The sequence below is a fragment of the Armigeres subalbatus genome, chromosome 3 (genome assembly GCF_024139115.2).
Source record: "Armigeres subalbatus isolate Guangzhou_Male chromosome 3, GZ_Asu_2, whole genome shotgun sequence".
NCBI classification, from domain to species: Eukaryota; Metazoa; Arthropoda; class Insecta; order Diptera; family Culicidae; genus Armigeres; species Armigeres subalbatus.
The window spans coordinates 280182332-280207271 of NC_085141.1; the positions used below are offsets into that span (position 1 = coordinate 280182332).

Genomic DNA, 24940 nt, shown 5'->3' on the forward strand with positions numbered 1-24940 from the left:
ATTAGTTGTTTTGATGGTCTTAGTTACTTCCAAAGAGGCTAATGCGCATACAGCATATTTGAAACATATGCTAAAATCATGACCTACTTGATTAGACAGAACTTGATGCAGAATTTTCAATCGCTGCTCAGATGAATTCGATTTTCACTTTAGTCGTAACACTCTTTGGAAAAGGTTTTCCCTTACCCTGTCACCTTTTTAGAAAGTTTAGTTTGAATTGTTGATACTAGATCTAGACTAAGTTCATTAAAGTAAATAGTTGTAAGAAAAAAGCACTGGTACCTATTAGAATATGGGGTGGGCTAATTATCTTTTTTGACTGCTTTATTTATTTAATTTCAAAATCGGTGATTGCACAACTATTATGCCGAATAACCATTATGTCAAACGTCTATTATGCCAAACGGCATTATAGCAAACGGCGCTATCCCTATCGACTTTAAGACAAATGATCTACCACCCGTCAAAATGTTGTAAGGCAGAATGTGAAAATATTACAATTGAAAAGAAAAAAAATCCACAAAAACCCAGAATAATCCCCCTAAACCCCCTTTGCTTAAGCAGCTCATAGAAGCTGATTAAGCAAAAAACACACTCCTGATGGAACTTTTGGTTATATCTTATTTTTTATATGTTTTCATTACTTTTTCGTTATTTTTTGTCGATTCACGTCGATAGACGAGCAAGCCTTGTGCCGATAAAAAAATATATTTATTTGCAATTTTCAATATGTTATGGACGATTTTTAATTTCTCAGATAAAATTTTTATTTTAACGAAATAAAAAAAAAAAAATTTCAAACAAACAAGATGTACTTTAATTTTCCATACTTCAAATAATTCATACACATGTTTAAATATCAGACACATTCTTGGCTTTTTTAGATAGTACAAAATTGAGCTAGTGGAGTAAACAAGTTTAGAAAGAAATCTGATCTTATAGCTCAGCTAAATCCATCATGCATGTGTTTTTTTTTTGCTGAACTGCTTCAGACCAATTTGCCTAGTACTCGCCCATTAATCTCATCTGGAAACTCACGTACGCACGAAATGCTAGAACAAAACAAATCGAACGAAAGTTCAATTTTCTGTCTATACAAATAACGAGTCAACATTAGAATATCATTCGGTAAGAAGTTTTACCGCCTCTTCCTTCGTTAGTTACAACCCGAAAAACAGGTAAGGGTTAAAAATTTCAACCGGAGTTCGCCATGGCTTGTCAATTTCCAGTCACGTCCGCCACGGACGAATGTACCCACAAATCGGGAGACAACCAGCCCTAACAGGCAGTTTTGGGTATCAACAATTAGTAAAATTCTATTCGATAACATAACGTTTTGCGGATCTCGATAACGCAACTCAGTAAGCATTGTTTATCACTAAATGATTACTCATATGAGCTTTACCAAGTTGTGAAAATAAGCACGAAATTAAATAATAGTAGAAAACTATTATGATGATCGGTCTTTTAAAAATATCATTGATTGATTGAAAATCAATTATGTTTTATGGTCTTTAGTTTTCTCTTAACATTCATGAAAAACTTCCACAGCAACATACCGCGAAATGAGGCAGCATCCCGCAGGCTAGATCAGGACCTAGATCAATACGGACGACACAACGACGGACAAAGAACTACATATCAGAAGCAGTGCAGCATGGCGTCATAGATGGATAAGTAGGTGCGGAGTTGCATGTGGAGTCAACCTGACGCGCAAGTTGGCCTTGTTCACACGTCACCCGCTCGCCACGATCTAACGCGCGACAGACAGCAAAGGCACACGGGTTGGTTGATAAGTCGCTTCCCTGCCGAACACGATCCTATCGACGACGTCGTCATCATTAATTGCTGCTGCTGAAGCTGTTGCAAACCGTAGCTGCAAGTCAACAATACGGACGAGATTTAATGCCGGTAGACCGCTGGCTGTGACAATTGTAACAAGAGTTGGTGCGCGGTACTGAAGCCTTTTAAAGACGAATGAGCCCACGACTGGAGTAATTTATTATTCCCATGTCTGTTTGAAGCACGTCTAACAAAATCTGCTTAGAAGTCTCTACACTCTACGGAATCGCTTTTGATATGTAGAAAACCGGTTGCCTTATAAATAAATAATGTTCTAATGAATATCAGACGAGACAGGTCTGGTTGCTGTTTGCGCTATCCAATACTTGCCGCCAGAAGTGCAGCGGAGATATAAAGTCGATTAGAATGCTTGAGTTGGCGTCGAATAGCTATGGAAGAATTCAAGACACGCGTCGCTTAATTATCGGAACACGTGTACGCAGTAGATGTTAGAATCCGATCTGATAAAATGATCATGATGCCACAACTTGAAGCTATGTCATCAGTTTCACCGTTCTGTTAATTTCAGAGATCCATATGCAAGCAACTTTTTTTTTCATTTGTTTGTGGAATTTCCCACCACACAAAAAATGTAAACAATTTTTTGTAGAAGTTGTTTATGATTTCTTGATCAGATTGTTGTTTTGACGGAGATCAGGACCATTGATCTGGAGCGCTATTATCCAATACGTGTTGCCAATCGCCTTTAATTAATTTCAGGGATGGCAACAGATTTCAACATTTTCAGACTAGAAATGACAAAATAGTTAGACGAAAATACAGATAGCAAACAGCCATGAATTTAAAAATAGTGTTTCCAGTCTTATGAACTGTGGATAACCAGATAGAAAAAAAGCTTTGCTTTGCTTCATACACTGTGCGAGCAAAATGATTTATTTGGTGGCAAAAACGTTGTGCCAGTTTCGGTTTCGGACATTGATCAATCAGATTTTGCGTTGTTCGCATTCCTTTACCCCACCTTCATTCTCAAACGATTTGTTTTTTCGCTGCTGCTGCTTCTTAGCTTACTTTTAATCCGGACTTTCAACTCTGTGTTGTTTTGATTTTCCTCGCAGGATTGCTCTCGCTGGGTTCCACGGCCATGTCAAAAAAAATCTCACCCTTTTTAGCGTTCTCTTTGTGCCATACACCCACCCACCCCGCTCCATATTGCGACCAGTTCGCACTGACCGGCGACCTCGGAATGTTCCATTAAGCACCAGCATTGCCCCATTAGCAAACACGACACACATAACACCGTCACCTCTGTTTGTTGTTTATAGCGAAATACTACGCGCCAATCGATTACGTTTCGGTCCCGGAGGCTCGTCTGGTGCTGGAGAAAAGTTTTCAAAACAAACCGGCGTCGGGCCGGCTGATGCTGCTGCGGCGATCGACCGATCGTGCATGTTCAGAGCGAGACAGCAATACGAGGCCCGACTTGTGTGTACGGTGCGCCTTGCCCTGGTGTAAGTGTCAGGTCTCCCGCACTCGCTTTGCTCAAGCTCGCTTCTGTGCGGGGTTTGCCGTTCGTGTGGTATAAAAGAGGCACTTCGGTTCCGAACGGTATCAGTTGAATCGTGATCGTTTAACTAACAACAACATCTAGCTTTTTCGTTCGCTCGTTTTACATCGTAGAAGAGACGGAAGTTTGCGACGGTGGTTTATTCAGAAGAAGAAAACAAGTTTTCAAGAACACGTTTCAAGGAGAAAATTGAGTCTCAAGTGAAAGGACAATTGTAGCCAAGTCGGAAATCGGAAGCAATCATGATTTCGCAAATGTTTAAAGCTGTTAATAAAGCCCGCTTCAGCGGCATTCGGATCGTTCCGGCTAATGCGCCATCACTGTATCAAGAGTGCGTAAAAGTGTTTGTTGCCGAGGTGAATCGAACCAACAAAAATGGAAAACGGATTTCGGAGTTGCAATTTTTACCAACGGCTGCATTGGTAAACATCTTTGAGGAAATGTGCCTTTACCCAGGCTTGCGTAACATTCTGCGCCAGGAGCTCGCTGATCCAGCTCTATTCATGAGAATTTTCAACGGCCATGCATCGAATCAGCACATTTTAGACCGTTGCTTGCGCGAGGCCAGCTTGAGCGGAAAACCGGTTTTGTCCGACCTCGCTACTAATTACTGTGATATGGCTCGTGGCGACCCACTGGAGCCAGGATCGCCGGCCTTTATGAGCCGTATTCTGGCCACAATGAAACTCGGCACCTATCTGAACGAAGCCGGTTGGTCCAGTTCCAGTGTCGATGTGTTAGTCATAGCTAAAGACATGATCTCATTGATTAAGGACAATCGATTCTACAATAAACTGGAACTGGAATGCATGCAGAAGTTGCTCCATTCGGAAATAAGCTGCTCCCATCCAAATGCCAGACAAACAAGCGAGAATCTGCAGAAATACATCGTCGACAACACTAATGCTGACGATCTAGTCAAATCGTACATCGAAATTTCCTACTTCCATTACTCGGTTCATGAGTACGATCTTTGCCACGATTTTGCCGTAAAAGTGATGAATCTGGTCACAGATTCGACCGCCATCGGTGACGTCATCGCTGTTCTCCAACTGGAAGCATTGTACTGCTTTGCTAAGGAGCGCTACGACCTTGGCTGTATGCTAATCTCGCAAGCCATCCATCGTGCTCGCTCTAAGTATGGCAACCTGCACCCCCGCTACGCTGATGTGATCCTCACCTACGGTGAATGTCTGCTGCTGATGAACGCCGTTTCTGATGCCATTTCAACCTTCATGGAGCTGCTCGATATCACAACCAAACTATACGGCCAGCACACTCCCACCGTTCCGATTGTGCAAGGGTACCTGGCCTACGGATTTTACCTGCGTTCCCACACCACCGGGAGGTTCGATATGGCACAGAATCACATCGACAAGGCCATCGCCCATGCCAAGCAGATCATTCCAACGAATCAGCGAGTACTTGGCGATCTGAACGCCATTTACAACATTGTGATCAAAGGCCACGACGGCGAACGCGCTGCCATGAAGGAAAACCATGCCATCAGGGCCAACAACTATCAAATCTTCTCGTTCCCCGAAATTCGAGACAAGTACGTTGAACTTCATGCGTCGTTCGAAAGCGAATGATTAGTGGATTCGCATTCATGTTCGATTAGGATTACAGAACATATCATACCATCAACTGAATTTATTTGCTTATGTTAAGCTACTTTCGTACAAAAGACTTGAAACTGATTAGACTGTAAGTGATTTTTTAAATGTTTTACCGTTTAAATAAAACAAATGCATATTCGTTAAAAAAAAGATCTGTCGTATTTGTTATTGCTGAAGGATGACCCGGAACCCAAGCATTTCTCTCTGTTTGCCAAGTTTTTTTTGTGCAACCGATCATTCTCGGAAGGTCGTAAATCTTCGTTTTCCAGCGAATAATAATTTTCTCGTTAAGATCGTGCTCATCGTGTTGCTTCGAATGAAGCTGAGGCGGATACAGGTAAATAAGCCGGCAACAAAAGCCTATAAAGCTGCAAGTTGTTTTGTACGCCTGGCCCTGGGAGCAAAGTCGATACACAGAAGATTGTTAGAGGCGCAGTAGTTGATTTTTCGTTCTGTCTCGCTCACTCGCTCATTCACTTACTCGAGTGTTGAATGATGAGTGTTTACCAATTTATGGCCGGGCACGACCGGGCCCGTTGCTAGCAGCAGCAACAGCAGTGATTAGTGTATAAACAATTATCGTTTTTTTATTATTTGATTTGTCTCCCGACTGAAAAGATGAACCTTTTCTTCGTATTTTCAATTTGCACAGATCTGGAGAACGGGTTGTGGAAGTTGTTGTGTGGTTGGGCGCTTACGTAATTTGTTTATTTTTGCGGTTGAGTTAGAACGATCTTTCGGTATATAAATGACATTTAAGATGTCTAAAGAGTCTTTGAACGTTATTTGAAGTAACCAGAATTGTGGATTACATACTGACTGAACATACTTAAAATTAAGAAGTCCATGATATCTTATTTCTTCATATTTATAGAATTTAAGGGCGACAGAACTAAACTTCACCTGGAAATATGAAGATTTGTAAAAAATATCGAAATAACAGACAGACAGGAGTAAAAACCTGCAATATATGTTCCTTATTTTGATGAAATAATTTTCATCAATTGTGTGAAAACGCACAATAATGTACCACGCGTCTCCATACGCATTCACACATTGTACATACTAAACGGGGTAGAAGTAAAGAGATTCCTTAGACAAAAATAGCATGCATGAGGATTAATACTGCCGACCACGCCAAATATAAATATGCACAAACATACATATAAGCATACGAACATGTGGAGACGCATTGTTCATTTGTGTATGGGGCGATTCAAATATGACGTCCACTACTTATTGCGATTTCTAGACCCGCTCCCCTCCCTGTCACGCTTTTTTTGTATACCTAGTATATGAACACCCCCTTAAAACCCGTAACATTATTTTTGAACGACCCCTATTGAGCATTAACTTCTTATGACTCAAATTGTTGAAAAATTTCAAACATATCTATTAATTAAATAATTATAGGACAAAAATGTTAGCATTTGTATGGCAACTTGATTTATCATTCTCACTGTGCAAGCTTCAGTAACTCATTAAATATAAATATCAATAACAGCGTCGGCCACGTCCTTACAGTAATTTAGGAAACAGGAAGGTTCATTAGTAGGTGATTTTTGATACGGTCTCCTAGTGTTGACCTCAGCGCCTGCACAAAAATCATAGGAAGGAACATTTCCTAATCGGTAGGTATCGTTCCCGAGCAGGAGAAAATAACTCAATAATACCTAATTATGTTATTGATACCTTAATCTGTTATGAACTTGCCTTGCATAAGAGGTAAATTACCGAAAGGAGTAATACCAAAAATTATATACAAAATACTTAAGACATGACATACTCATCTCAAAACCAAACGCATAACAAATTATTATTCGTTTGTTATTAAAATATCTAAGCCTATTACGCCTAAAGTATTTTACATATTAATTTTTGGTATTTCACCTCTTTTGCAAGGAAAGTTTGTACCAACTTCTGTTATCGAGGTCGTTGCTCCTGCTCGGGTTGGGTCTGGTTTCACACTGTGTGATGTGACCGTCAGAGCTTTTAAATATGAATATGTAAACGCAATTGAATGTGCTCGTCACCCCACCACGGCGTTGCCCCGACATGTTTGCATCGGCACGCTGCCGTTCAATGTTTCCACGCCGATTCATATTTGTAGAAATCCACCAAATTTTCCCGGTAAATTTCGAAGATTCAATTTAGAGTTTTCCGATTGATATAACTACAACATCTGCGGATATGCAACAGCGGGACCATTATCATCATCATCACATGTGACGATTGGGCAGATCAAGATATTCAACAAAAAGAAGGAAGATTGGTTAGCGGAAAACTATTCGGCCGAGCGCCACAAGGCCGAAAGTTGTTTGGCTGAACATGTACTTTGGCCAAGCAAACAATTAGGCCGAAGCACAATTGCCACTAGGCCGAAAGTTGGTTGGCCGAATATACCATTTGGCCGAAAGTCATTTGGCCAAATAGGTCATTCAGTCGAAAGGGTCGTTTGGCCGAAAGGGTCGTCTGGCCGGAAGGGCCATTTGGCTGAAAGGGTCATTTGGCGAAAAGGCTCGTTTGGCCGAAAGGGTCATTTGGCTGAAAGGGTCATTTGGCTGAAAGGGTCATTCGGCCGAAAGAGTCGTTTGGCCGAAAGGGTCATCTGGCCGAAAGGGTCATTTGGCTGAAAGGTTAATTTTGCCGAATAGGACATTTGGCCGAATAGGTCATTTGGAAAGTGAGAAATCAGGAATGAGAATGAGAATGGGTTTCGGCCAAACGCATATGGCTGAAAATGTCGTTTGGTTGAACAGTTCCTTTGGTTGAAAAAGTCGGTTTGACGAATAGCTTATTTGGCTGAAATGATCGTTTGGCAGAAAGAGCTATTTGGTCGAAGAGGACATTCAACCGAAAGTGTCGTTCGGCTGCACTGATAATTTTGGCGAAGAAGTCATTGAGCCGAAAAGGTCGTTTTGGCCGAAAATGCCATTTGGTTGATTTGTCGTTTAGCAGAAAGGACATTTTCGGGCCGATTAACTTTTTCTGCCAAAATACCTGTTCGCCGCAACAGCCCCTTGTACCAGTTATCAGTTACCACAGTTGGTAGCGACCGAGCGACTCTACGTACAATGGACGATCCGAGAAGCGTGACCGTCAAACTATTATCATCGAGCAAAAATGAAAATATAAACAGACAGTGATAACAGATATAAGTAAAGTGAGCTGCATCAAAAGTTTTAGTAAATTTATTGTGAAGGATTCTTATAAAGGTGAATTTGTATAATTTTATAAGATTGACTGAACTTGAAACTATTTACAGTTGAAGAAATCAAATAAGAAATATTGTTGTGAATTAGGTATCGAAAATGTATGAGGAGAATGAAATGTAAGTGAATTTGCTTAATTGAATACTAAACCTGTTTTGAATAAAATTACTTTTTAGCTTTAAGCTGATCACAACTAAGTTAAAGTTGGCTGATTTGCTAAGAGAACTCCCACTAAGCCTATCGCAACAATACCCTTTCAACAAAACGGCATTTTCGGCTGAATGATCTATTCGATCAAACGACATTTTCGGCTAAACGGCATTTTCAGCTAAATGACCTGTAAGAGGAAACAACTTTTTCGACCAAATTATTGGTTTGGTCGAATGTCTCCTTCACCTGTATGTCCCTTTCGGTTAAATGACATTTTCGGCCATTAGGGCCCTTATAACCGTTTCGGGCAAATTGAATTTGGCTAGATGACTTTCGGCTTAACGTGATACTGGTCAAGTGGCATTCGAACAAATGGCTTCCGCCAAATAACTTTTGACAAAACGTTGGAAAGGGACGTTTGGGAGAATACAAGAAGGTCGAAAGATGTTTTTTTACCGGATTTATCATTCGGCCGCAACCTATATTTTTTTTATATCTTTATTAGCGAGACTTTTAGGCCGGGCCGGATATAGCTGGAAGGGGGCCCCGGGGTCGACAGTTTGTGGGGGCCCCAAATGTACAAAAAAGGTTAGTTTTGGTTCAGCCCAAAGCTGGCTCGTTGGGAAAAGAAAGAAAAATAACAATCTATCTATCCGAAAATGTCGCTTAGCTGAAATGGACATACCAATTAAAGAAACTGACAGACGCCCGAGAATATCGTTCAGCCGAATTGGTCATTTGGTCGAAGAAGTCTAATTGGATAAATAGATCATTTGACCAAGGATGTCGTTTGCCGAGTTGGTTCTTTGGCCAGAATTTTTGACAGAAAGGTTATTAATATTATGTCTTTGTACAAGCCCAGACAACCAGAATGCATGCATAATAGAATTGTTTTTTCTGTTATGCGATGCCTATGCGCACAAATTTCATCGCTTACCAGTCGCGAAAACACTTTTTACGTACAAAAATGGAGGCGATATATGTGTATTTCTTATCCGACATTGCACGGAAGTGTATGCGATGTGCACGATTTTTATGCGAGTTTGTTCGTTATGCATTGCGATGTAGTTTGTGATAACAAACTCTGTTTGACAGATAATCCGATTTCATGTGAGTTTGATTGCAGGAATATGCGATGTCAACAAATGAAGCTGGAATAAACTCGTATAATAGCCTATTGTGCGGGAAAATTTATAAATAAACTGATGAGCTTTGCACAACAATGCGATTCTGATGAAACTTGGATCGGTAAACGATTTTGATCGTGCATTCTTATGCGATGTGTGGTTGTCTGGGAGATACCTGGCTAGGTTGCCTCTGGTCTGACAGAAAGGACACTTGACCAAAAATGTTATTTTGCTAAACTTGACGACATTTTTGATCATAACACCCGTTCAGCAAATGACATTTTCGGCGGCATGACTCATTCGATTAAATGGCAATTTTAGTCAAAGACCATTTCGGCTGAACGACTTTTTCGGCCAGATGACTTATTTGGTCAAATGACCTGTTAGAGCAAACGTATTTGTAAAAAAATCAGTCAACCCGTTTTACATTTAATAACCGTTTTGCCCGAACGTTCATTTCGGCTAAATGCGTAATTCAGCCAAATGGCTTTCCGCAGAAAGGTTTTTGGGCAAATGACCATTCCTTCTATTTAATAATTACCCGTGGAATTGTAATTTTTTTTTTCTAGGATTTCACGTAGAAACTCTAAAGTTTTAGTGGATTTTTTTAGAAAATTCCCTGAGGAATTTCCAAAGAGTTTTCCATGGGATTTCTTAAAAAAATTGCGTGCGAATTTCAAAGAATTTTCTTTTGAAATTCCGAATCATGCTCAGATTTTTTTTTATATTGAAATCCACATTTCGATTTCCTTAATCCGTAGACATTTCGGAAAGTTTCTCTTGAAAATTGCAGAGTTTTCCATGAAAACTGCTTAGAGTTCCCGCCGATAATTCGAAGAAGTAAAAAACAAAATTAGAAGAATAATCAACAGAAGTTCCGAGATATTTCGGCACTTATTCCTAACAATTTCATACCTACCTGGATACCTGTTTGGCTACAGCGTCGATACACCTATGCCGGGCGTATTGTAGAGCTCCATAATCGTCGGTCTTGGGCGATGTTCCCCAGTTTCCCCGAACGTTCAGTGTACCCAGGTCCGATTCCATCGCAGCCAGCGTGTCCGTGACCTTCCACGAAGTTGCCGGCCCCTATCTGGATCTCTGTTAAATATTGTTTTCGCTATTCTTTCTTCCGACATTCGCATCAAGAGACCAGCCCACTGAAGTCTGCCGTATTTTATACGATTCAAAATATTTTCATCTTTGTATACTTGATACAGCTCATGATTCATGCGGCTGCGCCACACACCATTTTCTAGTTTCTCTCCGAATATTGTACGCAGCAGTTTTCGCTCGAAAGCCCCGAAAGCTCTCCCATACGCCTCTTTTAATGTCCTTGCTTCATTTTCATAAAGGGCCACTGGTAGAATCAGAGTTTTGTACAGAGCAAATTTCGTTTCCATCTGCATGTTGCGGGACCTGAGCTGGTTACGTAAACCGTAAGAGGCCTAGAACATTCGAGTGCAATGTTGAACAATAAATTTGAAAGTGCATCACCCTGCTCCAATCCGAACACTTGATTTCGAGCCATCCAGCGTTGCACGTATCAGTCTAATCAGTTTCGCCAGAAAACCATGTTCGAACATTATCTGCAACAGCTCATTTCTCTTCACTGAATCGTACGCTGCTTTGAAATCAAGTTGTACTTCCGGAATTTTTCAAGGATCATCCGCAGGCTAAATATCTGATCCGTCGTTGATCGGCCCTCACGAAAACCAGCCTGGTATTCGCCGACGAAGGACTCCTCAAGCGGTCTCAGTCTGTTAAACAAGATCCCTCTGTAATTGGCACACTCTAGTCTGTGCCCTTTCTTATAGATTGGGCATATGAGGCCATCCAACCAGCCGGCAGGTAGTTCTTCATCCTCCCATGTTTTCTGAATAATGTGGTGGATTAATTGATGCAGCTGCTCACTTCCGTCTTTGAGAAGCTCGACCGGGATCTCGTCCTTCCCAGCAGCTTTACTGTTTTTCAGCTCGTTTAGAGCCTTCTTAACCTCGTCCAGCGTTGGTGGTTCCACAGCTTGATCGTTGCCGACTATGTCCATCCTGCTCCCTAATAAACCTTCTTTTTCACCGTTCAACAAATCTTCGAAGTGCTCCTTCCACCTTGCTGCCACCATAGTCTTGTCTGTCAGCAAATTTCCCTCTTGGATATTGCATATGGCAGGCACTGGCGCAGTCTTATGCCGCGCACCATTGACAGTTGCGTAAAACCTCCGCATATCGTTTCTATCCATGTTCTCCTGCGCTTCAGCTATCACACTCTCTTCGTGTTGCCTTTTTTCTACGGTGGATTCGTTTCTCTTCTGCCCTTGCTACACTGTACCGCTCTCTGTTGGAACGGGTACGAGCCACTAGCATTCGACTCCTAGCAACATTTTTCTCGTCCGTCACTCGCTGGCACTCCTCGTCAAACCAAATTTTTTTTTGTGGAAGTTCAAAAAATTATCCCGGTAATGTCTTGAAAATGTCCCGAAAAATCCATAAAATAATACCGTCATCGGGGGTGACAATCGGTCTGGGGGGTGAGAATAGGTCATGGCGTGCCATGACGCCGAAAACACAAAATTAAAACATACGCCGCCGCCGATGATTTTTGGACCGGTGCTCACCTTTACACGCAACAACTAATCGATTTATCCGACCGCCTTAAGCAGTACAAAAAATTACGACAATAGCGCGATCGTTCTGCGTCCAATATAAAACGCGCACTGAAGGTTTTGCTCTCTTATTACTTAATTTACTCACCCACACAAAACACAACCACTATTATACGCGCAATCGTTCTGCCTCCAGTATAAAACACGAGCAAACGCGAATTCTCCGATATGAAACACTTTTTATCACTCACTTATTAATTTATTTTCTGATCGCACAAAACAGCACTAAACATCCGGATCCGCGTCCGATATGAAACACGTTCAATCGCGAACTCTATGTGATTTTGGTTAACAAGATTAGTATCACAATCAGGAAATAGTGAGAATTCCATTTCAAGTGGCTGGAAGTGTCAAATGCTGGAAAATGCGAACAATTGGTACTTCGCGTACCCGAAGGAAATAATAGATCCCATTTCGCGGTTTTTAACCTTTTTCCCAGCCACTCCATTAACCTATCACAGACAAACAGACATAACACGTTAAGATATTTCATCGTTCATCTGGTTCATGGTTGGCCTTGGCCAAACACAGTGTAAACAACAGATGGCGTTAGTGAAATTTGGAGATCGTTTATTGCGTAAAATGTTCAAAGAGTTGTGTCTGTTTCTCTGTGTTATGCTGACAGGGAAGGGAGACTTGCTCCTCTTCGGAGGTGTAAATCTGAGCAAGCGTCTCTTCTCCATGTTAGGAACGGCTGATGATCGTCCGAGTGCCAGCGAAGGACTCTAAACAAAATTGTGCATACGGTGCCGCATCATCGTGTCAGCACCGAAACGGCAGCTCATTTCATCGCGATGTATGTGGCGCAACCCTGGTAAGGAATATATGGAAAATATGGTGGCTCAAAACTGGAAAACAAGAATTCTGAGCGGTAGACCTCATCGCAAACACTTCATTCAAGTACCGCATCTACTATTATAGTGGCGGCGACAGAGCAGAACGTAGAGTTCGCTTCAAGGTGATCTGGAAGCAGATGAAACGAGTTAACCGGTGGAAGCTGTTAAGCGACCGCATTTGTATGTTGAGAATGAAGGGAACATTCTTCAACTACAGCCTGATCAAGCTATCTATTTTCCAGCCAACCATAAGCCTGACAATGTGAAGGATGAATTCTATGAGAGCCTTGATTAGGCCTACGGAGCGTGCCCAATACACGAAGTGCGGATTGTCATCGGGGGTGCAAACGCGTAGCTTGGATGAGAAAACTTCTTATGCTCTGTCATTTGTACGGTAAGACTTCATTCCGGTACCAAAGATAATATGATCTTTGTGGCCACCAGTGGGATACCCATCACCTATTTCGCACGTAAGAATATCCGCAATCACACCTGGCAACATCCGAGTGGCGACACTTGCTCACAGATAGACCACGTACTGATCGACGGAAGGCATTTCTCTGATGTTATAGATGTAAGGTCCTTCAGAGATCCGAACATTATCTCGGATCACTACCTTGAAGTGGCAAAAATTCGTACGCGACTATCCAACGTCACAAATTCACGAAATAACAGAATGATGCATTTCAATATCTAACGCTTGGCAGTTGGGGTGGCTGAACAGTACCGTAGTGGTTGCCAATCGACCTGGCAACGTTAACAGATTATGGGAGAATACCCACGAAGCTGTGATGTGGACGAGAGAATAGAGAGAGAAGAAAGAATAGGCAGCCAATAGAGGGTGTGATAGCGGAACCGCAGTAGAATATGGATAGAAACGATATGCGGAAGTTTTACGTGACTGTCAATGGTACGCGGCATAATACTGCGCCAGTGCTTGCCATGTGCGATAACCAAGAGGAGACTTTACTGACAGACAAGACTATATGGCAGCAGCCAGGAAGAAGGAACACCTTCGAAGATTTGTTGAACGGTGAAAACGAAACGTATATTAAGGAGCAAGATGGACATAATCGGCAACGGTGAAGCTGAGGAAACATCAGCGCTGGATGAGGTTAAGAAGGCTCCAAATGAGCTTAAAAACAGTAAAGCTGCTGGAAAGGACGAGATCGGGGTCTAGACTTGGAAGTGAGAAGCCGCTTAAATCGGTCCACCTCATTATTTAATACATAAAGTGAGGATGAAGAACTACCTTTACCAGCTGGTTGGATGGCCTTATATTCCCAATTTATAAGATGTGATGCCAATTACAGAGGGATCACTCTTCTGAACTGTCGATATTCTGTTTAACAGACTGAGACCGCTTATGACATGAGGAATCCTTTGTCGCGGATACCAGGAAGATTTCCGTGAGGACCTATCAACGATGGATTAGATGTTTAGCCTGCGGATGATTCTTAATAAATTGGAAGATGCTGGGACCCGACGGTCTCCCGAAAAAAATAGTCGTGCGATCGTTTGACATAATTCACCGAAAGCTAAATGGTCATGAAAGTTACCATAAGATTGAACTATTCGACATAGTTTGTGGACGTACTGATTGTATTGGTAAAACATCGTGGGCGGGACAAACTGCTGAAAAACAGAAACACCATCTTCGACCAGAAGTCGTATAGACTTAACAATTAACACCTGGCATGAGACAACGGACAGGACACATAACACCCAGCGGACCAGTGGAGAATTTTTCGATCACGAAAAGTGTCCTCCTTACCGGGGCGGAAATCGAATCCACACTTCCTAGCACATGTGTCTAGACGATGGACGTCGCTAACCACACGGCCACGAAGCCCATTTGGCCCACAACCAATCAGTACGAGATGCGTATCGACACCTGCAACAAAAACTTCAAACATTGACGGATGATCGATATGTAAACATTCGTTTCTAATTAACTAAACAACAAATAAACGCTTTATAAAAAATAAGATATGGCGTGTAGAGGAACGGCTCTATTATCACACGGTCGCATGTGCTCCTGGGTTTTGCGGATGACATCGACCTCATTGGGCAGTTGTTAAGGCTTTTGTCCTACTGAAGAGGGATACCACGAGGATAAGCTAAACCATTAATTCTAAAAAGACAAAGTACGTGGTTGCGAGTAGAGATAAAGGTGGTATTGGTGCCGAGATAGTGCTTGATGAGGATGTACTTTAAGAATGACGTTCCCCGAAAGGGAAATGACCTATTGCTGCTACGAATAGGGCCTTCTAAGGATTACTTAACCAGATTAGGTCCCGCTGCAGTAGCCCTTTTTGGACATGAAGTATGGACGTTAAAAGAGGCAGACCGGAAAGCTTTGGGAGTATCTATCGAAAAGTGCTGTGTACAATACTTGAAGGGAAGCTAGAGAATTGTGTGTGTTGTATAAGCATGAATTACGAGCTGATTCAAGTGTACAATGAAAACATTGGATCGTATAAAATAAGGCAAACTAAGCTGCCCAGTCAACACAAGATCGTATATGATGTCATATAAGATGCCAAAGTGGAGGCGATATACATACCTCCCCATACAACTTGTAAGTATATGGCCTCCACTTTAGCATCTTATGTGGCATCATATACGACTTTGTGTTGACTGGGTGGTTACTTGGTGCGGGTGTCTGAATAAAGAATAGCAAAAACAATATTCAACAGAGAACCGGATAGAGGCCGGCGACTTCGTGGAAGGTCAATAATCCGTTGGCTGCACAGGGTGGAATCGGACCTGGAGATCAGGGACAGTGGAGGAACATCACCCAAGACTGTATTGCAGAGCTCCTACAATACGCCAACATAGGTGTATCGATGCTGTAGCTAACCAGGTATCAGATAGGAAGCATTTACTGTGATTTGCAATCGAAAGACGGTACACGAAGAAACACTAAGTGTATCAGCTATTCCCCATCGTCCATCTTACAAAACGCGGAAATTAGATCTGCCAATAATGGATCCAACTAATTTACAACTATTTGCGAATCACCTGGTGTAATACACACAAAAAAGCGTTCCAAAATAGAGAGCCTGCATAAATACACCGTGATTCTGAGAAAGGCTTCGTGAACACCAATCACGTTTTCTGGAACGATCTGGATAACGTGACTGGTGTTGCCAAATCCATGTGATAAATCACGGTGTATTTTCGCTGGTTCACGAATTCGGGAACGCTTTATGGCTGCCTAGAATTCAAAGCTGAGTTTTCGGTAAAGTTTTCGACGAATTGCGGTACAAATTTCACCGAAATTTAGGTAAAATTGACGAAGTTTCGGAAAAGGATTTTTTATAAAAATATGTACCGATATTTCCACTGTAGGTGAACGAAATCTTCACACGATGAATTTTTACTAAGATGGACACAATAAGTTGAATTTGTGTGCACCGTATGCACAGATCATTTTGAATTTTTTTGGCCTCAAGTATTTTTAATGTTACGCCCCTTTGATTTGTCGTTCAAAAATTACATTTTTAGGATTATTGACTTTACAATTGAATGAAACTTCAAAACATTCTTAAACGAATCTGATGTTTTTTTTTTATTTTATTTATTTGATATACTCACCTTTTTATTTTCCTTGTAAAAATACTTGATAAAAAATACTACGGTCTAATAGAAGAGGGAAAAGTCAACGATTTTGGTCAGCTCTCTGCACCAGTTTACTTAGGAATCAATATTTTTCATAAAAGCCATTAGCAAATCGTTAGTATGTTCATTCTAACGCAAATGCAGCAAACCCCAACCAAAAACGTCAACATTTGTCACACTACATAGCAAACACAAAAGCTATCGCATAATGCACTGCATGTGTAAACTGCGGCCCCAGCAGTGTGCTTTGAGCGTCGATGACATTTTTTTTTGCGGGTCCTTCCACCAAACTGCACTGCTGGCTGACAGAATTCCCAAACCGCTCGTCTGCGTGCGGATGGCGGCGGAATGATTGACTGCCTTTTGCCAGCGGGCCACACTAATGGACACATCCTGTCACCGAAAGAGTTGACTTTTGACGCTGTTCATATCCATACTGCTGTCCAGTCCGGGGAACGGTTCCGACTGCCCGCTAGTCCCTGTGTAGGTGTGTCCTGGCAGATGGCTGAGATTGAGACTCGGAGGTTCGCAGGATGCTGCCCGGATGCGACAAAAATTCCTGGGGCCAATTCACTTTAATAATTAAATAAAACTTCATCAAACTCGATGTGAAGCTTATTTTTAGAGGGAATGTAAATACGAGACAACACCAGATGGAAAACGCGTCCCGTGTCTCATGGGTGGTGGTTGGCTTTTTACCTATGGTTGCGAACCGTCACTCGCATAGAAGCGGTAGGTTATTGATGGTGATGACCCAACGATGTGGACGTTTATTAAATTACTTTTTCCTACAGGGTCCAATATAATTCAATTAAAAACAAGCTGCCCAGGAATGAAATTCAAAGATTTTTGCTACGATGTTGTGCACCATAATTCGATTTGTTCCGAACTGGACGATAGGCAGAACAACTTTGTAGCCATGAAACTCGATGGATTGCGAACATTCATTACCCGGCTGATTACAACGGATCGTATTTCAATGGGAATTAGCACCTACCATGAATACACGTGAAACCTCGACTGCCCGGGATCGCGATAATATGATTTAGCTGTATGCAAATTAGAACTAATATTTAGCGCGCAATCAATCAACCCCTGGTTGAAACCGCGTACAATGGTCAACCGTGTTGTCGGTATGACTGGACGCTCTGGAGTGACTAAATGAGAACCGACCCTCTTTTGACGGCTTCATCAATTATGCGGGTCACCGTGGTCGCTCTTTGGTGGCTTGGCAGCGGACTGCGAACATGATCTGGATGGACCATCATCAAGCCAAATTGAATAACAATTGCATCCATTCGGTCGATTGGTCATTGGCGATTGACCATTTTGTCTGACATGACATTTACCTAAACAACAACAGCAACCCCTTACTGGATAGTAGGGGAGAGTGTTGTAGAACGTTAGAAGTTTTCGCAAGCGGTTCGTTTAAATTGCGTGTTGGAATCTGCATTAGAAATATGCGTGCATAGGGTAAAATGTCCCCTAGTAGCGAAATTTTGTTCTTCCTGGAATATTAAGTGGACATTTTTAACATATTAATATCGCGTGTTAACTAATATCAAGTTCTGCATCTCCCCTTAACGATACATAGATAAAACACTCAAATACACGACGTTAATCATTAAAATAAACATTTCAAGGTCTAACTAAATTTACCCTATTATAGACCCACTGGGGGTCCATCCATAATAGGAAAATGCTTCCACTTGGGTCCACTTCTGGACATTATACCCTACTTATCTTTTTTAACAGTAGAACTGTTCGATAATTATTTTACAGATTTTCAATGATTTATAATTCTCCAGATGTCTTTAAAACTATTTAGCGAACAATTTGGTTGAGATTGGGGCAAAATCTTACTAAAATCTGTAGTTTATTTAAGAGGGTTTGTCTGACGTTTATCGAAATGCAAAAAATACAATATTCACATAGCTTCATCAAATACACAAATCATGAATAATATCCCTTGCAAAAATTGTAATAATCCACCATGTATCTTTGAAATTTTTTTTGCAAACGTTGAAATCGCACTAATCAGATCTCTAATTACCTACCTTCTCAGTCTTTACCAGCAGCAGAGAACATTTTCTGCTATTTTTGTTTTCAAGAGATGTGAGTCATGTGATCTAAGCTAGTCTCTCCAGTTCGAAGTCAAGAAATTGAAGAATGAGAACAGTGGTGCCGGGAGTGAGTAGGACAAGTTCTACGCTCAAATTTTTGTTTTTTTTTTTCATTCCGTTTATTGTCTAGGCTCAGACGTGTGTAATACTTTGTGGAGCCATAAGCAAATGTTTGTACTTAATTGAACCGTTTGTTTGGGAAACTGCATATGTAACATTTTTGGCCAAAATGAGATTTTTATATGTTCTGAATCCTCGTCCAAAAATACGTATTCTGGCAAAAATACAAAAAAAAAATTTTGTTCAGGAATGTACGAAAAAAAAATTCGTTTGTTTGAGAAACTACATAGGTCCACGTACTTTGAAGAGCAATTGTGGAATACTGCTTAGATTTTTTGCACTGAAAATGCCCCAGGGTGTTGAGTTTTGCCAAAAACTATTGATCTGTATCGAAGAAATCGAAAGATTCGGTGCAAATTTGTTCAGAAAACAGTTTTTTGTTGTTTTCTCGAAATAGTGTAAAAGGGACTTATGCAGTTTCTCAAACAAATGATTCAATTATAAAACAAACCTAAATTCTAATTGCAACTAATATTAAAACTAGTTATGATAAACTTCAATTTCTTCAACTGCAATATTCAATGCTTTTGCAATCCTCACCTTGTCATCTTTGATTGCTTTTCGTTCGTTATCGTCTGCTATCCATTCGTACGTCGGAACACTGAATCGTCTCTTTCCGCTATGTGAGGCCGAAGATAGGCTACCAGCACGCTCGTTTGTAGAAGAAATATCTACGCTCTGCGTTGCAACAACATCGGATGGTTGTCGTTGCTTCAATTTCATTTTTTTGAACTTTTGTATCGACACGAGACTGATCCGCACTAGACCTGTGCGCCGATTGAAAATTTATCGGCGACGGCGTGATAGATCATTTTCAGTCTGCGGCGGTGGCGTGGCGGGGTCAGGCCGTTGGTAATCGGCGGCGGTGGCGGGGCGGCGTGGGTCAGCGTAAGCTTATTTCAAGTAATAGAAATTTTCCGAATTTCTTTCACAAATTCCTCCGTTAATTCGACCAGGAAGTGCTTTGAGAGCTCCTCCAGGATTGGTCCGAAATTTCCTCTAGGAATTGCTAAAAAATTTCCTCCAGGAATTGCTCCGAAAAATCCTCCAGGAATTCTTCCGGAAGTTCTTCCAGGAAGTCCTCCAGAAATTTCTCCAGAAGTTCCTCCATGAATTTCTCATGAAGTTTCTTCGGGAATTTCTCCGGAAATTACTTAAGGAATTTATCCGGAAGTTTCCCCAAGGATTCCTTCGGAAGTTCCTCCGGAAGCTCCTCCGCTCCTCCGAGAATTCCTCTTGAAAATCCTCCAGTAGTTTCTCAGGAAGTTTTTTAGGAGTTCCTCCGACAGTTCCTTCAGCAATTCCTTTGGAAATTTCTCAAGGAATTCCTCCAAAAGCTCCTCCAGGAACTCCTACGGAAGGTCCTCCAGGAATTCTTCACGAAATTCCTTCAGCAATTATTCCGGAAGTTCCTCCAAAACCTCCTCTCTAAGGAAACTCCTCCAGGAATTTATCCGGAAGTTCCTCCAAGATTTTTTCCGCTAATTCCTTCAAAAAGTCTTCAGGAATTCCTCCGAAAGTTCCTATATGAATACTTCAGGTTGTTTGCTCAGGAAATTCCAGAGCAGTGCGGTACTTTAATTCTTAAATAATTACTCATAGAATTTCTCCTGGAATTATTTCTGGGTTCCGGAAAGTTGTCCAGGAATTCTTGATGAACTTCTTATGGAAATTAAATTGCGAAATCTAGATCTAGAAAATCTTACGCGTATTCCTCTGAGAATTCTTCCGAAAATTCCCACCCCAAAATTTCTTCAAAAATTCTCCCGGAAAGTCGTTCACAAATTTATTATTCTGGAAATTATTTCTCCGAATATTTGTTTAGGAATTCTTCCGAATTTTTTTGCAAGAACTCCTTAACAAATTCCTCCAAGAATCTCTTCGGCAATTACCACGAAACATCTCCAGATTTTCTCCAAGAATTCGCCCAAAAAACAGAATTTTTCTGTGAAATTCGCTTGAAAACTACTCCACCACTTTTTTAGGAATTCTCCAAGAATTCTCAATAATTCCTTTAAGAATATTCCTTCAAGAACTCCTCCAGAAATATCTCTTTTTGTTCTCCTGGAAATTTCCCTTGAAAATTCCTCAAACAACTGTTCCGGAAGAATGCACAACGGGATTTTTGTGGGAATATCCAAAGGAGTTCATAAAAGATTTTGTTGATCAATGCATGAATTATTTCTTGAAGTAGTTCTTTGTTTGAAACTCAGAAAAAATGTTTACATAAATTCTTGAATGAATTTCGTGTGGATTTCCCGATGGATTTACAGGAGAAATTTTCGAAGGATTTTTAAAGGAGTGTCTGTAGAAATTCTAGAAGTAGACATATTAGCTCATAAAGAATTTCATAAAAAGATTGTCAAGTTTCCAAACAATTTTTAAATGAAATTCTGAAATATTTTCAGACAGAAATATTCTAATACGTACTGCCGAAGAAGTTCTAGGAGCAATTCCTTGAATTCCGGAAGCAAGGATGTCATCGATCATTTAGTAATTCGCGTTCGATCATTTAGTAGTTTGTCAATAACTCATTCCAAAAGCTGAATTTGAAAATGTGTTGTATGGTGGACTTCTAGTGCGAAGCTTTTTCTACAACTCTGCCTAATGGTTCGTAGTTATAATTCAACTAATAACGGAGTTATAGCGCTAGTTGTAGTAACTTAAACTAAATGATAACAAAATTCCAATCATTTAGTTTAAGTTACTGCAACTAGCGCTGTAACTCCGTTATTAGTTAAATTCTAACAACAAACCATTTGGCAGAGTTGTTTAAAGACCGGAAGAACAATTCGCTTATTGTTTTGTTTAACCTAGCATACGATGTACATCAAGGAATCTAGTAGCTCCGCAACAAACAGTTCAGGCTAAATAAGTTTCTTTTTTAGCTGAAAAAGATTATTTTCAAAGAATTAAACCCTTCGTCAGCCTTTAATTTTGTTGGGTTTAAACTTTATTGGAAATGAGAATAAATGGTGCATAATTGTCATATAATCTTGGTTGAAAATGTGTATTTCCGACAGGCTAGATAAATCTAGACTTAAAAGTAAAAATGCCATCGGCGTGATAAAAAAATTCGGTGGCGTGGTCAATTTTAAAACGGCGGCGCGTATTTCTTTGTTTGTAAAACGGGACAGTTTCTCTAAAACAGCACATTTTGCCCAAGTCTAAAAATTTTATTAATAGAATTATAAAACTGCAAATACTATCATAAATAAGAAATCTATAAATGACTAACATTAGAAACAGAAACAAAGCAATTCTAATTATGTACTTAATTATTAGTTTTATTTCCAGAAGTTCTACGTCTACTCGCGGTTATGTTAAAAACATTACCCATTGCTCGTTTTTTAGTCGGTCAAAACCTACAATATTTATTAGACTGGCCCAGGATACAAAAAGTCGTCCGATTCTACGGGGCACCCCCCAGGATTTTGCCTTTGGGTAAGAAAATCATTCTCTGAAAATTTCAGCCTGATCGGTTATTGCATAAGCTGGCGCAATTGATTTGAAGTTAATATGGGGGTTTCAGCCGAAATATATGGGAAAATACACCTCTGTTACTATTTCGTACATGAAATTGGATGGAAAAGCCCGGTTGAGCCCAGATTTGCAGGAAATGAAGTTAACATGCCAATGAACAATTCGACATAAAATTCTACTATGATTAAATAAACTTTAAATTAGTTTTTAGCTGATTTATTTGGAGTTGGGTTGAGCACTTTGAAATTCATTAATTGCCTTGAAAACAAGCGCATGTAATCGAAGGTAGCTGCGATATGTGTTGTGGCGCGCGTGCAGTTACTTATGTTTCAGTGCGCGCGAAATCACGCATCGCAGGCACCTTTGATTGCATGCGTATATTTTATGGCAGTTAATGAATTACAAAATCTTCAATAATCGTCAAATAAATTTAAAACAATGTCATTCAATTATTCTAAATTTCTTAATCTGAAAATCTGAAGAATACTCCCCATACTAAATGGGCCACTCTAATATTTATAGATAAATTTGATTTTAATTTTTGATTTGATTTGAATTTAATAAAAAGAAAATATTAACCTTCTGCCAGTCTTTATTTTGTACGAGTCGGCGGTCCCAGACTGTTAAAGGCGGCCGGTGAGGCCTTTCTCTGTTCCATCATAAGCATTCCGGTTTATTCCAGATACCTCATAAAACTTTAGCCCTCTGGCCATTTTTTTTTTAATTTAACATATATATTGAAAGAGCTAGTTCCAAATTTTTTTGATTGTAGCTTGTAAATTAAATTTTTGGAGTCTTGTCGAAGTTCATTCCGTAAAGTGTCTCCCGAACAAATATATATGGGAAAATGAAATTTGGCTAAACTTTTTTGGGAAAGATTCGAAAAGACCTGGTATTATGTATTAAAATCTATTTTTTGTCTACTTTCCAGTGGTTAGTATGGTGAATTGCGCATAGCTGCGCCGAAGCGAGAAATCGACTGGTGCAATGTTAGAATGAGGACGCTGTCTTTGTTCTAGATCCTAGAGCCTGGGCTTGCGGAGCCCCTTGGATAACATATAAAGTATGTCGGATAACCATTTCAACCTCAAAATGAATTCAACGTTTCAAAATTACTCTGTGGTGAAGTTTTGAACGCAATCTCAGGTTTTGTCCGGGATTTATATGAGAGCTCGCCACTGTGCAGCATGTTGAATTGTTTGCGGTTAGTTACTCGCACTCTGAAACGAATTGCTTGTACAATTGAATCAACATCCATATTTAAATTTTTAAACTTTTCTCGATCAGTACAACGGTATCGACAAATCTCACACAACGACGGCACTTCAATTGGACTTTCGTCGATGAACATAGACAGAGGAAATACACTGAATGTTCATTGGAGTTCAAATCTCGGGAGCGTAGCACTAGCCAAAGAAAATCAAAAATCAGAATAATCCACTTAGCGTCTGGTGTCTTTCTCGTGTATTATAAAATGTAACGAAAAAAGCATTTACAAGCAGTCACAGAGGACACTTTAGGTAGATAGATTCAGTTATTTCCACCAATTCCCATTTATTTACGTCAGGGTTTGCAGAAATCGCTCTCAATAGATAACGAACAACGATAAAAGAGAGGCAAAAACTGTTCCGAATCATAACAAAGCATGATAACAAATCTATCAAACTTGTATAGGGTTAAGGCAGGCATTTTCGTCTTATCGTCATAATCTCAAATATCAATAAAATAGAAGCTTTTTTGCCTAATTCATCCGTACCCAATCGTAAGCTTAGGCGAAACGTTCTACTATATTGGAGTTCTAGCAAAATGACGTTGCTTTAATTGATTTTAGCCCCTATTACGATGGACGGAAATACCTGCCGTGTCCCTAAAAGGTGCGAAAAAACGGAATCGGATAGGAAGCCCTTACAGAAAAATGGTGATTTTCGCTTTGTTTTCGCTCATTTCGTGTTGGTTACTGCACAGCTGTGTAGAACAAGTTGAAATGCATCATCAGAGCTAGTGCTCCCCGCATTTGGAGCTTTCTAAAAGAAATTTATCATGGGGTATAACCTCCCGAATCAGTTCTCTATCATGACATCTTGCGAAAAAAGTCTTTCGCGGTATGCTATACATCGTTGATGATACAGAGATGATAAGTGAGAGACTTGTTCTTTCTCTTTAGGATTCAATCCCTGATTTACGTTCATTCGAATGGATTGCAACAGTTTTTAGAAAAGCTCGGTTTTGGGGTGTTCCTATAGGCTATACACTTAGTATAATACGAGAAAGGCAAAAATATCGAAATTCAGACAATGCTGTCAAAAGATGAAACATAACCGGCCATGCGCAAGGCTTACTTTGATCTCATTTTTCTGCAAACATCTTCCAAATCTAGATTGCTTTGAGAATAGGCCGCATGTTCAAAAGAGAAACTCTCTTTGTTCTCTCTTTCGTCAATAGATTGGATAGTTTGGCATTGTATGCTACATTTCCACATCAGCATGCTAGACAGGCCTGCCCAACCTTTTTAAGCTACGGAATAATTTTCAGAACCAACCCCTGCTGACGGCCGGAAAATATTTGGTACTTACATACTTACCGATTCATTTTTGACGGCGGCGGCGGCGTGAGAAAA

At 40.5% G+C, this 24940-nt stretch overlaps 2 protein-coding genes across 6 annotated transcripts in view; one reads left to right on the plus strand and one right to left on the minus strand.

The window, feature by feature from the left end:
- The window catches only part of LOC134224618 (Ig-like and fibronectin type-III domain-containing protein 1), a 704696-nt gene that overhangs the window by 188458 nt on the left and 491298 nt on the right, over positions 1-24940 (minus strand). The gene's annotated exons all lie outside the window — the stretch shown is intronic.
- On the plus strand, positions 3398-5136 carry LOC134220020 (uncharacterized). Its single transcript, XM_062698947.1, has one exon. It carries the CDS (start codon positions 3610-3612, stop codon positions 4957-4959), a length of 1350 nt encoding a protein of 449 aa, XP_062554931.1. The 5' UTR covers positions 3398-3609; the 3' UTR covers positions 4960-5136.